The sequence below is a fragment of the Oncorhynchus clarkii genome, chromosome 16, assembly GCF_045791955.1.
Source record: "Oncorhynchus clarkii lewisi isolate Uvic-CL-2024 chromosome 16, UVic_Ocla_1.0, whole genome shotgun sequence".
NCBI classification, from domain to species: Eukaryota; Metazoa; Chordata; class Actinopteri; order Salmoniformes; family Salmonidae; genus Oncorhynchus; species Oncorhynchus clarkii.
Window position 1 is genome coordinate 56863846 of NC_092162.1, and position 16813 is coordinate 56880658.

At 40.4% G+C, this 16813-nt stretch overlaps 1 protein-coding gene across 3 annotated transcripts; it reads left to right on the top strand.

Moving 5' to 3' along the window:
• The first annotated feature begins 937 nt into the window (after window positions 1–937).
• On the top strand, window positions 938–15470 carry LOC139368793 (peroxisome proliferator-activated receptor gamma-like). 3 transcript variants are annotated; one of them, XM_071108139.1, is made up of 8 exons: window positions 938–1076; window positions 2663–2702; window positions 3937–4480; window positions 4914–5107; window positions 5415–5553; window positions 10339–10535; window positions 11045–11522; window positions 13883–15470. In XM_071108139.1, the coding sequence occupies exons 3-8, from the start codon at window positions 3952–3954 to the stop codon at window positions 14128–14130; spliced, it is 1785 nt and encodes a 594-aa protein (XP_070964240.1). In that variant the 5' UTR covers window positions 938–1076; window positions 2663–2702; window positions 3937–3951; the 3' UTR covers window positions 14131–15470. The 3 variants fall into 3 exon arrangements, with proteins under 3 accessions (XP_070964240.1, XP_070964242.1, XP_070964241.1); XM_071108141.1 differs by having other exon boundaries at window positions 942–1076; window positions 3937–4468; XM_071108140.1 differs by lacking the exon at window positions 2663–2702 and having other exon boundaries at window positions 954–1076; window positions 13883–14265.
• Window positions 15471–16813: the final 1343 nt, after the last annotated feature.

Genomic DNA, 16813 nt, shown 5'->3' on the forward strand with positions numbered 1-16813 from the left:
CATGCAGTGGTGCAACCCGTCAGGATGCTCTCGATGGTGCAGCTGTAGAAACTTTTGAGGATCTGAGGACCCATGCCAAATCTTTTCAGTCTCCTGAGGGGAATAGGTTTTATCGTCTCCTCTTGGTGTGCTGGGACCATGTTCGTTTGTTGGTGAGGTGGACACAAACGGTCTTGAAGCTCTCAACCTGCTCCACTACAGCCCTGTCAATGAGAATGGAGGCATGCTCTGTCCTCCTTTTCCTGAATGCCTGATGCCTGCTTTATATAGCAAGCCACGACCATGTGACTCACTGTCTGGAGGATCCATTTTTGTGAACCGGGTGTTGTACCTAAAAAAACTGGCCTGTGAGTTTATGTCTACTGTAAACCTATGGATTTATATGTACTGCTGCTCTGAATAGTTATTTACTTCAATATTCATATGATAATTATACAATCTCATAAACTAGTCTACAGTAGCCTACATCATTCTACTATTCCAGTCTACCTATGAAATCAGATAATCCCTCAGTGCAACAGGTTTGTGCCCAGTGTTCAGTGAAGAATTACTCCAAAGTCCAACTCCAACTAAATAGTGAAGAACGAGTTGATATTTTGTGTTGCAGATCAAGACAGGCCAACTGAACTACATCTGTCTTGAATAATTCTGATTGCGTGAGAATGTAAAATGTGCTCTGACAATCTAATTTCGAAAGGTGAACAAGTACAACTGTCTGTCAAGGCTATTCATGAACACAGTCTACAGTCTACATCTCATAAACTAGTCTACAGTAGCCTACATCATTCTACTATTCCATTCTACTATCTATGAAATCCGATAATCCCTCAGTGCAATAGGTTTGTGCCCAGTGTTCAGTGAAGAATTACTCCAAAGTCCAACCCGTAAATGGAGGCGGGACGGAAGATGGGAAGCCATGCAGTTCGCGAAGGGAACTATTCAAACACTGGTTGCGTGACCCACATGTAACCTGTCCTATTATTAAGCAACCCCGTGATCAAGAAAAAGGAAGACATATTGCTGAATATGTGAATAGTGAAGAACGAGTTGATATTTTGTGTTGCAGATCAAGACAGGTAGGCTAAGCTACATCTTCCTTTAATAATTCTGATTGCGTGAGACTGTAGACTGCTATCTAGTTTCAAAAGGTGAACAAGTGCAACTGTCTGTCAAGGTTGTTCATGAACACTACTGATAGCGGTTTTAAATCCATCAAAGGCTTTATTTTGTTTCATTTGACAATTTATCTTGACCTATTTGCATGGACATACAAAACCTTTTTGGATTACAATAAGGATTTATTTTGTCAATTTATATGCTAGTTTGTCTGTAATTCGAATATATGCTACTGTCAACTTTTGACAGTTTGATAAATGTTTATTTTATTCCACCCAAGTTATCAATTTATACAATTGTATTTTTATTATTCTATTATTATAAAGTAACTGCCTAACTCATTAAATAAATTGTGTAGTGTTTACTCAAACATCTCCAACAGCCAGTAGAACTCAAATCATAAAAGTGATACTAACTCATATGTCATTTTTGAGTACTGTTAACAATTATTAGGTTATTGAGTAAATACATCTTTATTTATTTGTGTTCTGATAATCTAGTTATTGAGTTTTACCAGTTATGATTGTTTAATATTTTAAAGTCAATCTAACATGTATTAAATAAATTGTTCATACCTGATTCTATTATGTTTTACGTCTTTACTTAAAATAATAAGGTAGTAATAAGACATTGATATTTACGTAAAAAACACTTGATTATCTGTGTTGTGCTGATATAGAATTATTACGTTTTTACAAGTTATTAATTCATAATAGTGGCACGTGGCTCTTTTTTAAAGAATTGTGGGTATTTCAAAATGTTTAGACTTCATGGTACTTTTACACAATGTTGTATTAATGTTTGAAGAAATAAAAGTATATTTCTAAAATAGTATTAAGCAGTTTGTTGTGCTATGAGGTGTAGTTGATCACGATGAACGGATATCAAATTGACGTTCAATAATGAGACAAGCCATTCCCACCATCAACTCGGTAATGTTCACCAGTCTTAATGACAGAGGATAATGCTGCATCCTGTAAGGCTTACAGCTCTACCTCCAGTTACTGCTAGAGGAATGATCACTGTGCCCAAAAATGCCTGCTAAGGGGGGTTCAAATTACAAATGGTCAAATACCTAAAACAATGTTAAACACTAAGACATGACCACTGAAAATGACTAATCAGAACTACTTACTACTTGAGATTTTTTTTTAAATGAAGGTTAACAATTTAAGTAGAAGGGACCCTACATTTGTATGTTCATTACAACAAATTTTCCTCTTCAAGTAACTTAAATCGTACATCATTTAATTTAGTCGCAAAAAGCTCATAAAACACATAACAATTAAGTATTTACAACTTTAAAAGATAATCATATGGATGGAGATGTCACTGTATTACTATAAAGTATTGAATACTGAAATACTTTAAATTAGGTTACTCGAGTGGTTCTAAGCAACGGGTGTCCACGAGAAAAAAAAAATGTTAGCAGAACTAATGACTTTTTACAATGTAGTATCCAGACCTCAATATGATCACCGTAATTCTACGGTGTTCCCTGTTTACCAACTTCTAACACACAAACCTTTTCAATCATACCACTTAGGTAACAAGACTGTTCCACAGGACGTCAGTCTTCTGTTAAGGTATGTGTAGATGATTTGTCAGCACTCATCATTAGGGTTGCAAAGGAAGGGTATATTACTGAAACGTTTCAAGTTTACTGATAAACTACTAGAATTGTTGAATTTTACAAGGATTTTTTGTAATCTATCAGAAGACATCTAGTGGCCCCTTTGGGTACTTAAACATTTTACTGGTGTCTGTAATTAGCTCTGGCCTTCTGTGTATCCTGATCATATGTAAAATATTTGATAAGAAGATTTTCAAATCAAAAATAGGATGACAAAGCAGTAAAACATTATCCTAAATATAAACCATCAACTTGGTGAATACCATTGGTGTTTAATATGAGGGTTTCAGCATTAAATATCCTTTATACATTATGCAAGACATGTACGTACGCACTCAGATATGCACGCACGCACACACACACACACACACACACACACACACACACACACACACACACACACACACACACACACACACACACACACACACACACACACACACACACACACACACACACACACACACACACACACACAAACACACCCACAAACACACACACAAACACACCCACATATGCTGCCTATGAAAGTTTTCTCATTAATTTTGAAAGATTAGCTACAGATGACAGGCGGCCATTTATCATCCTACACTCAAAAAAAAATCTTATCTTGATTTCTGCAGAGGGAGGGAGGGGGAGAGAGAGAGAGAGAGAGAGAGAGAGAGAGAGAGAGAGAGAGAGAGAGCGAGACAGAGACAGAGACAGAGACAGAGACAGAGACAGAGACAGAGACAGAGACAGAGAGAGGGGTAGTTGTACCTGTCAATTCTAAAGGTCTTTCTTTGAGTTGAAGTGAACGTGGCTATGTTCACCTTTCTCACCTAATGTGAGAAAGTGGAGAAATGTTCTGAAATGGTACAGTACAGAAAGTTGTGTTGACTTACTGTGGGGCTGAGAGTTCCTACCAGCGGGCCGCTTAGTTAGTTGTCGCTCTCTTATCTCTTAAACATTTCAATAAGCTGAATGAAAGTGCATTCCTTTGTTTGCCCAAATTAGTGCAAATGTAGAATTAGTCCAATTGTTTTTCTTAGTTTTAACAGGCTGAAGTTATAATAATTACACCAATTTATAGTAGCACTGGTAATGAATGGTTTGCCTCTTTTGTGGTCTCCTTGATAGCTTTATTTATAGTAAATTGAGAGATTCATACTGTTAATTGACCTCTTCACTGTTGTCTTCTTATCCAGAGATGGTGACCTATAATGACTTTTGAGCTGGGCACATTGGACCTGGCAGAGATGGACAACAGGATGAATAGTTCTGACATGAAGACCCTGTCAACCCTGGACCACCTTTACCTCTCCTCCCTAGAGCACAGCCTCAACAGTCCCCACCACCACAGCCCAGACATAAACCACTCATTCAACCACAGCTCAGACATAAACAACTCATTCAACCACAGCTCAGACATAAACCACTCATTCAACCACAGCCCACACAGAAACCACTCATTTAACCACAGCCCAGACATAAACCACTCATTCAACCACAGCTCAGACATAAACAACTCATTCAACCACAGCCCAGACACAAACCACTCATTCAACCACAGTTCCGACATAAACCACTCATTTAACCACAGCCCACACAGAAACCACTCATTCAACCACAGCCCACACAGAAACCACTCATTCAACCACAGCCCAGACAGAAATCACTCATCCAACCACAGCCCACACAGAAACCACTCATTCAACTACCCATACAACTACACATACAGTGAGTACCAATGTAAGTCTACTGTAAGGGACTTTTACTAAATCTGGCATTTACTAAAGTGTAATAACTTAATGATCTATAAAGGTAATCTTATGTTAAAGCAATTGCCACACAGTCTTTTCTCTTGCCTGTGATGCTATGTATACAGATGTAGGATCTTAATTTGATCACCCTGTTGCAAGAGAACTTTCCAGCAATGCAGGAAATGTAAAATATGCAGTGTATTTAAGGTTTAAAAAGGCTTCTGAAGTTTGAAAGTTTGACATTTCAGACTTGATTCCCCTACGAAAAATGTATCAACCCCTACAAAAATGTTCATTAATTATAATCCACATAATAATTCACATTTCCTGTTGCTGCAGGATTATTTTCCAGCTGTAGCAAACAGGCTCAAATGAAGATCCTACATCTGTATCTCATTGTGTTCTCATTTGTCTTTGTTTAGGTTCGTTAAAAGAGGAGTCCATGTCCCCTCTTTGGTCTAGCAACTGTAGCGTTGTCAGCCTGTCCAGACCCACTCTTCACTCCAAGTCCCCCACTTACACAGACCCCAGCACTCTGCTCTACATTGACTGCAGAGTGTGTGGGGACACGGCCTCAGGCTTCCACTATGGAGTCCATGCCTGTGAGGGCTGCAAGGTAGGACTGAGACCTACCAAATGAGGTTCTGGTGGCTTGACAGTATGTGTTTGCTTGAAGCTACACAAATGCATTGTTACACATTTGAGCATAAAAACAAAACAAACGTCTTGCTATTTAACCTCCAGGGGGTCATGTATTAGTAAGGATTTAACCCTGACACATAAACACTCACCGTAAACCTTGTATTCATATCAAGCCCACTGTTTCCATTGATCACATTTCTTTTTTTAAATTCTGTAAAATAATTATAGTCTGTTGCTGCTTTATGATTCTACAATCTACATGTTCTCTGCCTTTCTCTTAGGGATTCTTCCGAAGAACCATGAGGTTAAAACTGGTGTATGACCACTGTGATCTGCATTGTCGGATTCACAAAAAGAGCCGGAATAAATGCCAGTACTGTCGCTTTCAGAAATGTCTGCTTGTGGGCATGTCACAAGATGGTAAGCCACTACATTGTTGTGAAAAGTATATTTGCTTACCAATATTTTTAAGAGTCATGGTTTGTCATATACAGTGCATTCGGAAAGTATTCAGATCCCTTGACTTTTTTTTCCACATTTTGTTACATTACAGACTTATTCTAAAGTGGATTCAATTCTTTTTTTCCCTCGTCTACACACAATACCCCTTAATGACAATACCCCTTAATGACAAAGTGAAAACAGGTTTATAGAAATGTAAGCACATGTATTACAAATAATAAACTAAAATACCTTATTTAAATAAGTATTCAGACCCTTTTCTATGATGCTGGAAATTAAGCTCAAGTGCATCCTGTTTCCATTGATCATCCTTGAGATGTTCTACAACTTGATTGGAGTCCGCCTGTGGTAAATTCAATTGACTGGACATGATTTGGAAAGGCACACACCTGTCTATATAAGGTCCCACAGTTGACAGTGCATGTCAGAGAAATAACCAAACCATGAGGATGAAGGAATTGTCTGTAGAGCTCTGAGACAGGATTGTGTTGAGGCTCAGATCTGAGGAAGGATATCAAAAACATTCTGCAGCATCAAAGGTCCCCAAGAACACAGTGGCCTCCGTCATTCTTAAATTGAAGAAGTTTGGAATCACCAAGACTCTTCCTAGAGCTGTCCGCCCGGCATAACTGAGCAATCGGGGGAGAAGGGCCTTGGTCAGGAAGGTGAACAAGAACCTGATGGTCACACTGACAGAGCTCCAGAGTTCCTCTGTGGAGACGGGAAAGCCTTCCAGAAGGACAACCATCTCTAAAGCACTCCACCAATCAGGCCTTTATGGTAGAGTGGCCTGACGGAATTCACTCCTCAGTAAAAGGCACATGATAGCCCGCTTGGAGTTTGCCAAAAGGCACCTAAATGACTCTCAGACCATGAGAAACAAGATTATCTGGTCTGATGAAACCAAGATTGAACTCAGATTTGACGCTTGGCCTGAATGCCAAGCGTCAAATCTGGAGGAAATATGGCACCATCCCTACAGTGAATCATGATGGTGGCAGCATCATGCTGTGGGGATGTTTTCAGTGGCAGGGACTGGGAGACTAGTCAGGATCAGGGGAAAGATGAACTGAGCAAAGTACAGAGAGATCCTTGATGAAAACCTGCTCCAGAGCATTCAGGTCCTCAGACTGGGGCGAATGTTCACCTTATAACAGGCCAATGACCAGAAGCACACAGCCAAGACAACGCAGGAGTGCTTTCGGGACAAGTCTCTGAATTTCCTTGAGTGGCCCTGCCAGAGCCCAGACTTGAACCTGATCCAAAATCTCTGGAGAGACCTGAAAATATATGTGCAGCAACGCTTCCCATCCAATCTGACAAGAGATTGAGAGGATTTACAGAGAAGAATGGGAGAAACTCCCCAAATACAGGTGTGTCAAGCTTGTAGAATTATACCCAAGAAGACTTGAGGCTGTAATCGCTGCCAAAGGTGCTTCAACAAAGTACTGAGTGAAAGGTCTGAATAATAAGTTTGGGGTCACTTAGAAATGTCCTTGTTTTCCATAAAAACACACATGAAATAAGTTGCAAAATGAATTGGAAATATAGTCAAGATGTTGACAAGGTTATAAATAATGATTTTTAATTGAATCATTTGCATCAATTACATCCTTGCAGGCCTTTGGCATTCGAGATGTCAATTTGTTGTGGTAATCTGAAGATATTTCACCCTATGCTTCCTGAAGCATCTCCCACGAGTTGGATTGGCTTGATGGACACTTCTTATGTACCACATGGTCAAGCTACTCCCACAACAGCTCAATAGGGTTGAGATCCGGTGACTGTGCTGGCCACTCCATTATAGACAGATACCAGCTGACTGCTTCTTCTCTAAATAGTTATTACATAGTTTTTAGCTGTGCTTTGGGTCATTGTCCTGTTGTAGTAGAACCTTGGCTCCAATTAAGTGCCATCCACAGAGTATGGCATGGTGTTTTGCGAATTGGAATGATAGCTTTCCCTTTTATCCTATAGAAATCTCCCACTTTACCACCACCAAAGCACTCCCAGACCAGCACATTGCCTCCACCATGCTTGAAAGATGGCGTCAAGCACTCCTCCAGCATCTTTTCATTTTTTCTGCGTCTTATGAATTTTCTTCTTTGTGATCCGAACACCTCAAACTTAGATTAGTCTGCCCATAACACTTTTTTCCTATCTTCCTCTGTCCCGTGTCTGTGTTATTTTGCCCATCTTAATCTTTTATTTTTATTGGCCAGTCTGCAATATGGATTTTTCTTTGCAACTCTGCCTAGAAGGCCAGCATCCCGGGGTTGCATCTTCACTGTTGACGTTGAGACTGGTGTTTTGCGGGTACTATTTAATGAAGCTGCCAGTTGAGGACTTGTGAGACGTCTGTTTCTCAAACTAGACACTCTAATGTACTTGTCTTCTTGCTCAGTTGTGCACCGGGGCCTCCCACTCCTCTTCCTATTCTAGTTAGAGACAGTTTGCGCTGTTCTGTGAAGGTAGTAGTACACAGCGTTGTACGAGATCTTCAGTTTCTTGGCAATTTCTCACATGGAATAGCCTTCATTTCTCAGATCAAGAATAGACTGACGAGTTTCAGAAGAAAGTTATTTGTTTCTGGCCATGTTGATCCTATAATCGAACCCACAAATGCTGACACTCCTGATACTCAACTAGTTTAAAGAAGGCCAGTTTTATTGCTTCTTTAATCAGAACAAAAGTTTTCAGCTGTGCTAACATAATTGCAAAAGGGTTTTCTAATGATCAATTAGCTAACACAAGGTGCCATTGGAACAGAAGAGTGATGGTTGCTGATAATGGGCCTCTGTAGGCCTATGTAGATATTCCATAAAAAACCTGCCGTTTTCAACAACATTAACAATGTCTACACAGTATTTTTGATCAATTTGATGTTATTTTAATCGACAAAAAATGTGCTTTTATTTAAAAAACAAGGACATTTCTATGTGACCCCAAACTTTTGAATGGAAGTCTAAATGTGATATTTCAGTTTTCTTTTTTATTAATTTGCAATAACATGGACTCTTAACAACATTATGAAACGTTGTTGCTCCTAGGCAACGTCCCCCTCCCTGCAGCACCAGCACGCATTGAAATAGAATGAATAGAATGGGTTTGGAACCTCTAATCATGGCAATTTGACTGGTAAACTCATGGGTACACTCGCAATGTCTGCATGGTATTGGGATTTATACAATGGGTGGGTCTAATCCTGAATGCTGATTGGTTAGGTAAAACTGCATTCCAGCCGATCTCTATTCCACAAGTTGCCACTGGCTAAATCTATGATGTTAAAATGCCTATTTTCTCTGTTCCATCTGACTCTGTAATCCACTGTCTCATCAGCCCAGCCAAGCAACATATAAACTTGATCTCCACTATAAAAAGCATCTAGACATTCTCACATTTATTTTAGACTAACATTTTGTTTTCAACAGCGGAGATTTGTATAAACCTAGCTGTCTGTCTCTCCGACATTTGCAAAATTGAAACAATATTAAAATTCGATCTCCAGCTGTCCCATAGTAATGAACGTGTTGGGAGTCAGGACGAAACGGACAAGCAGGCAGCGTTTCTCAGCCAGTCGAAATCATGAATAAGCTGGCATCATTTTTATGGAGATATACAAAAAATATTTTTTAAATGTTGAAAGAATTTCACATGAAACACAGCTAATTTGAGGTCTTTCCAGTTTCAGTTTGAAGTGATCATGTTACTGTAGCTGTGTTGTTGGCTAGCTCCTTTGAACAACACTGTCCTAACGAGTGAGCACATTTTCTATGCCAGGCGAAGTCGTGCCTCATTAGCTCATTGTTATGGATGTATCCAAATAATTGTCACTAGAAGACAGCTTAAACAAATGTAACATTTTGACTTTGTCTCAGACCTAACAACAATATATCCTCCAAACATCGACTTCTCTAGCATTATCACTTAATTAAGCAATCATTTGAATGAACATTCTACATTACCATGGAAATTATTGCTTAAGTGATAATGCCCTTGAAGCCGATGTTTGGAGGATATTTTGGCACGGTTTGTTGGCCCTCAACGAACAACATCCGTGCCAATATATCCTCCAAACACCGGCTTCTCGGACATTATCACTTAAGCAATCATTTCCATGGTAATGTAGAATGTTCATTCAAATGATTGCTTCGGTGATGTTAACTGATGTGGCTCATGTAATGGAATGTATTTTTTCTAATGTAAGTTGAGTTGAATCAACAAATCACAGCACATATTGATGGGTACACTTTCTGCTTTTACTTCCTGCTTTTCTCCTATGGGTGCACTCGCAATAGCTGTCAGTCCACCCATTATGCCATTATTGACTGGAACAGGGACACCCGTTTAATGAATTATATTTCTATGGCAGCACAGTCAGGAGCGGAGTAGAGAAGAAAATGTGCGTCTTTATTTTTTTGTTGCTATTCGAACGGTTATAAAGGTGACCCAGTCATTTGGCTGACCAATGACCGTCATCCAAAATTCCATGACTGTCACAGGCTTAATCAAGGATGTTAAACATATTCAATGTGAACTGTTTCAACAGCAGGTCATGCTGTCTGAAACCGGGCCTTAAGTCTTTGGAAAGGTTTCTACACAGCAGGATGAAGTACATTCCTTCCTCCAACGTCTTTGTCATTGTCTTGTTTGGGCAGCCAGTGACGTGTAGCATTATTCAATACAGAAAGAGTCTGACTGGCACCCAGGCTAGAATATAATGATTTTGATGTCCCCACGCAGCCATCCGCTTCGGCCGGATGCCCCAGGAGGAGAGAGAGAAGCTGCTGGCTGAGTTTATGGATGTGTCCCCCAGGAGCCCAGAGTCAGTGGACTTGAGAGCCTTGTCCAGACAGCTGTGTCTGTCCTATCACAGACACTTCCCCCTGACCAAGAGCAGGGCCAGAGCCATCCTGTCTGGGAAGACCCACGGAAACTCAGTAAGGGCCCAATTGTTACTTGAGATACTGTACAACTACATGCACATAATATTTAAAGTTTTGCATAAATTTTGCATTGATGTCAATGGAACATTTGTAATATGAGTCAGAACAGAGCCATTGAAAGCCACTTGACCTCTTTCTCTCTCACACACACCAGACATTTGGTTCTGTATATTTGAATATCACAGTTTTTGGAAAATGCACTCTGTCCTGATTAACTGGTAGCAAAATATCAGTGTACAGTAGGAAGCAGTAATATTGGGTCATCTCAGCTTGTCTAAGAGGAAATAACTAATAGACAGTTATTTATACTTTAGAGAATCAGATATATTTTCACTAAAAGTCAGGATTTTACTTGATCTTTTATTTCCTAGTTAGATTAACCCGTTGTGCATCAGCAAGGGGCCGAATACTGAATCACTACAAATTGCCAATAGAATGAATGGCAATGGATGGCAATGCTTCATAATACATTGTTTTTAAGGGATGTCTCTCTTTCCTTCCAGCCATTTGTCATCCATGACATGAAGTCCCTGACAGCGGGTCAGGACTTTATAAACAGTAGACAGTTCCCTTTCCTGGAGCACCAGAGGTCTGTCCTGCCCCCTCAAGAGCCTGCCGGGGAGCTGGAGCTCTTCTTTTTCCGGCAGGTTCAGTTCCGCACCGCCGAAGCTGTACGAGAAATCATAGAGTTTGCCAAGAGTATCCCTGGATTGACAGAGCTGGACATAAATGACCAGGTGACCCTGCTGAAGTACGGGGTCATCGAGGTCATGTTGATCATGCTGGCGCCGCTGATGAACAAGGATGGCACACTGTTCGCCTACGGACAGATCTTCATGACCCGGGAGTTCCTCAAGAGTCTGAGGAAGCCCTTCTGTGAGATGATGGAGCCAAAGTTTGAGTTTGCGGTAAAATTCAACGTGCTGGAGCTGGACGATAGTGATACGGCGCTCTTCCTCGCTGTCATCATCCTCAGTGGAGGTGGTGTTTTTCCGTTTTACATTTATGCATTTACAGTTGAAGTCAGAAGTTTACATACACATAAGTTGGAGTCATTCAAACTTGTTTTTCAACCACTCCACAAATGTATTGTTATCAACTATAGTTTTGGCAAGTCGGGTTAGGACATCTACTTTGTGCATGACACAAGTAATTTTTCCAACAATTGTTTACAGACAGATTATTTCACTTACAATTCACTGTATCACAATTCCAGTGGGTCAAAAGTTTACAAACACTAAGTTGACTGTGCCTTCAAACAGCTTGGAAAATTCCCGAAAATTATGTCATGGCTTTAGAAGCTTCTAAATAGGCTAATTGACATCATTTGAGTCAATTGGAGATGTACCTGTGGATGTATTTCAAGGCCTACCTTCAGACTCAGTGCCTCTTTGCTTGGCATCATGGGGAAATCAAAAGATATCAGCCAAGACCTCAGGAAAAAAATTGTAGACCTCCACAAGTCTGGTTCATCCTTGTGAGCAATTTCCAAACGCCTGAAGGTACCACGTTCATCTGTACAAACAATAGTACGCAAGTATAAACACCACGGGACCACGCAGCCGTCATACCGCTCAGGAAGGAGACACGTTCTGTCTCCTAGAGATGAACGTACTTGGTGTGATAAGTGCAAATCAATCCCAGAACAACAGCAAAGGACCTTGTGAAGATGCTGGAGGAAACAGGTACAAATGTATCTATAGCCACAGTAAATCAAGTCCTATATTGACATAACCTGAAAGGCCGCTCAGCAAGGAAGAAGCCACTGCTCCAAAACCGCCATAAAAAAGCCAGACCACAGTTTGCAACTGCACATGGGGACAAAGATAGTACTTTTTAGCGAAATGTCCTCTGGTCTGATGAAACAAAAATAGAACTGTTTGGCCATAATGACATCGTTATGTTTGGTGGAAAAGGGGGAGGCTTGCAAGCCGAAGAACACCATCCCAACCGTAAAGCACGGGGGTGGCAGCATCATGTTGTGGGGGTGCTTTTCTGCAGGAGGGACTGGTGCACTTCACAAAATAGATGGCATGATGATGATGGAAAATTATGTGGATATATTGAAGCAACATCTCAAGACATCAGTCAGGAAGTTAAAGCTTGGTCGCAAATGGGTCTTCCAAATGGACAATGACCCCAAGCATACTTCCAAAGTTGTGGCAAAATGGCTTAAGGACAACAAAGTCAAGGTATTGGAGTGGCCATCACAAAGCCCTGACCTCAATCCTATAGAAAATCTGTGGGCGGAACTGAAAAAGTGCGTGCAATCAAGGAGACATTAAACCATTTAATGGCAATGCTACCAAATACTAATTGAGTGTATGTAAACTTCTGACCCACTGGGAATGTGATGAAAGAAATAAAAGCTGAAATAAATCATTCTCTTTACTATTATTCTGACATTTCATATTCTTAAAATAAAGTGGTGATCCTAACTGACCTAAAACAGGTAATTTTTACTAGGATTAAATGTCAGGAATTGTGAAAAACTGAGTTTAAATGTATTTGGCTAAGGTGTATGTAAACTTCCGACTTCAACTGTATGTTAGATAGATGCGGTAAAGAGGTCAATGGAACTCATCCCAAACGCGTGGGGGAAAGATGCTTTGGGGAAAAGGTCCAGATTCTTCTCATTGCCCTCTAGCAAAATTAGCCTGCCTTAAGGCGATTGTTTATACAGTATGTGTATTTCACACTATGTTGAGGTAAATATCAAAGTATATTGCTTGTATGCATGTCAACCCCAATACATGTTCATGTTATCGTCACCAATCAACTGCATTACAGTTCAAAATGACTTTGGCTACCACCACCAATTTTTGTATGCTAGCTATTCTACCAGTTTATACAAACCGGATTTAGCATTTAGCAGTCATTTTTTCTAAACCTGAAAAGGAACTTCTCAATGTTATGCAGCAAAAACAGTCATATATATCAAAATCAGACTTTAGAAAACACATTGTGGGCCTGTTACAATACATCAATCATGACGGATTTGACGAAAATCCACTTTGTTTGATCAGATTTGTTGATTGTGCGCCAATATGGCATCCTTCTTCTATCCCCAACAGTCTGCCTTCCATTGACCTCAACTGCAGGATTAGGTGTTTTATTGCTCTGAGATGGCTTGATTGGGCTTGAGACCAGATATAAAACAATGGTGACCAATTTTATGCTGTATCATTTCAATTGACCTTGGACTTTGCTCATCAGGACATTGCAACTTCAGATCATTTGATGTATACTGTATGTCCAATCTTCCTCTATTTCCCTCTCTCCTCTTGCACTTTCCACTCTCTGGTGACCTCTAACCTTGACCTTGTTGTGCTCTACTCTAGACCGTCCAGGCCTGGTGAATGTGAAGCCCATCGAGGACCTCCAGGAGGCAGTACTGCAGGCCTTGGAGCTGCAGTTGAAGACCATCCACCCAGACTGCCCCCAGCTGTTTGCCAGGCTGCTGCAGAAGATGACCGACCTGCGGCCGCTGGTGGCTGACCACATCCGGCTCATCCACCTGCTCAAGAAGCAGGAGCTGGAGATGTGTCTGCACCCCCTACTACAGGAAATCATGAGGGACCTGTACTAGAGTAGTGGGAGACTCAGTTTAACAGCTATGAAGAAAAGAAGACTATACAGCAGTGGAGGCTGCTGAGGGGAGGACGGCTCATAATAATGGCGCAAATGGAATCAAACACATGGAAATTGCATTTAACCCAACCCTCTAAATCAGAGAGGTGCGGAGGGCTGCATTAATCAACATCCACGTCATCTGTGCTGATGGAACAGTGGGTTAACTGCCTTGCTCAGGGGCAGAGCGACAGATTTGACCTTGTCTGCTCTGGGATTCAATCCAGCAACCTTTTGGTTACTGGCCCAATGCTCCTACCCACCAGGCAACCTGCTGCCCATATTGGTGGTACCACCAACATCCTGTGCTATACAGTACAGTTTTATCCAACTAGTGTGTTTATTATAACAATATGCAGAACCTTATAGGTCTTTATCTAGCCAGATCTGTTGGTGCTTTGGTCAACTCTTCTGTGTCATGTATATCATAGCAGCAATAGTCACTGAGACCAGGCTAGTTTTCATCAGGCTCTCAGTTAAAGCAAATGTCTGGCTTCACAAGTGACCTCCATGACAAGTGAGGGTTAAGTCTGTTTTCTTGGGACTTGTTGTTTAATAGAAGGATCTGTGAACTCTATTTAAACAATAAGGCACGAGGGGTGTGGTTTATGACCAATATACCATGGCTAAAGGCTGTTCTTATGCACGACGCAACGCTGATTGCCTGGATACAGCCATTAGTCGTGGCATATTGGCCACAACCACAAACCCCCGAGGTCCCTTATTGCTATTATAAACTGGTTACCAACGTAATTTGAACAGTACATATAAATGTTTTGTCATACCAGTGGTATACGGTCTGATATATCACGGCTTTCAGCCAATCAGCATTCAGGGCCCAACCACCCAGTTTATAATACATTATGAATGATCCATTACTGAGCTTCCTACCATCTTGCTGTAACTGCAGCTATTATGTCTTCTACCATGCTTTTTAATTAAAGGGATGAAAGGAGAATTGCTTTTAATTACACGACATTTATTGGGGCATCCTAAAATAAAATAAGCAGATACCTACAGGTGTTATATACTGTGAAAAACAATGTGTGTTATCGTAATACATTGTTCATTATGTCTTTTTTTAATGTAAGTTTCCATGTCTTTGAAGAATTTTTGAGAGGTTAGATGAGTGTGAAAACGTCTATTAGTTTATATTTCCTCAACTTCACCCCCTCTAAACATTTCAGTGTATAATGTAACATGTACTACCATGGAAATATGCTATCCTGTGTTATGTATAAATCACCTGTATAAACAATACTAATATCCTTCCTGATAAATACTTAAAGTACATTTTAATGTTGCCATCTAGTGGTGAATATGTCAGAGATGCTGCCATCGCTTCATGATGTTATGCAATGTCTTGATATTCCACTGTTGCTGAGGCAAAACGTGTCAGTGCTCGTGTTAAGGTAACGATTGGTACGTGTTTTTCTGTTGCTCACTAGAAAAACGAGATTTCAGTCTTGGAGGTGTTTCCTGGCCGATTCCGCGTTTGGTTAATGATGTTTGTCCCCCATGAGCCACTGTAGACGCAGAAGCCTATTATCGTATTCACTTCCTCAAAATCCTAAGAATGAATCTATGATAACTCAAGATATCAGTAATAAATGGTAACGTTTTTGCTGATTATATTTTAGTTGCTCAATTTTACATCTAACTAAGATGTTTGGTGCAGTATTTCTCAAGTTAATAAATGTGCGGTGTGTTGTTTTATGTAAACAAAGTCGCGTTGTCTTATATAAACAGTGGGAGCTGCTGGGCAGGTCTGTCTCACTGTCTATGCTATTGGATAAAGAACAATCGCCGCAGCTGTTCACCCCATGTTAGTGGGCAAATGGACATCGTCAAATCAAAACCCAACATTAATTTAACCTTTGTGTTGCACGGATGATACAAAATCCATTTTAGACGAATACTGACTTTATGACCAAAATTATCGTATTTACTCTTTAGTACATTTTGACACTAGAATAACTGTTTCTGACTCATATTGATGCTACATAGGCAGTTCTCAAAGGGATTCGTTGCTGTGATTATTGCTATACATAGTGTATTCTATCTACAATGAGATATGGCATGGTTCAAATTCTTTAGTTTATTCCAAACATAATTGGGGAAATGGTACAATAGTTATTCTGCCAAAGTGAATTAATGTGCATCACAGGTAGTAAGTAGCCTTGCAGTACACTTATCTACAGTGTTATAATCTTATATGTTGTATAAGTGTCTATCTTTTGAATATTTATTTTAATGTTGGTGCCCAAAGTCAGAGTCATTGTGATTTCTTATAGACAAACATGCCTTGTATGCACAGGGAACATACACTTTGATTGACAGTTATTGTTTTGAGAGGGGGGGGGGGGGGGGGGGTGCAGAGATGGATTCGTTGTATGTGCAAGAGGATGCTGTGTACATGCGTGTGCTTGTAGGTCGTGGATAGTGTAGCCCACTTAGAGTCCGCTGGATCTGCTACAGCCACCACTGTGTAAGGAGGGTGAATCGGAAGCATGTGTCAAAGCTACGTAGACAGCAACATGATCGCAGCATTCCCACCAGGTGGAGCTCTTGTCACCATAGGGTCAGATCAGAATTAGATCTTTGTATTCTATTGCTTGTCTTATTTTAAGGAGTCGCTCTCT

What these genes read in the sequence shown, in the direction of transcription:
- LOC139368793 (XM_071108139.1), top strand. Translation starts at nt 3,952, where the DNA reads ATGACTTTTGAGCTGGGCACATTGGACCTGGCAGAGATGGACAACAGG. An exon ending in TGTGGGCATGTCACAAGATG is followed by an intron (nt 5,554 to 10,338) that starts GTAAGCCACTAC and finishes GTCCCCACGCAG; the next exon opens with CCATCCGCTTCGGCCGGATG. An exon ending in TGTCATCATCCTCAGTGGAG is followed by an intron (nt 11,523 to 13,882) that starts GTGGTGTTTTTC and finishes GCTCTACTCTAG; the next exon opens with ACCGTCCAGGCCTGGTGAAT.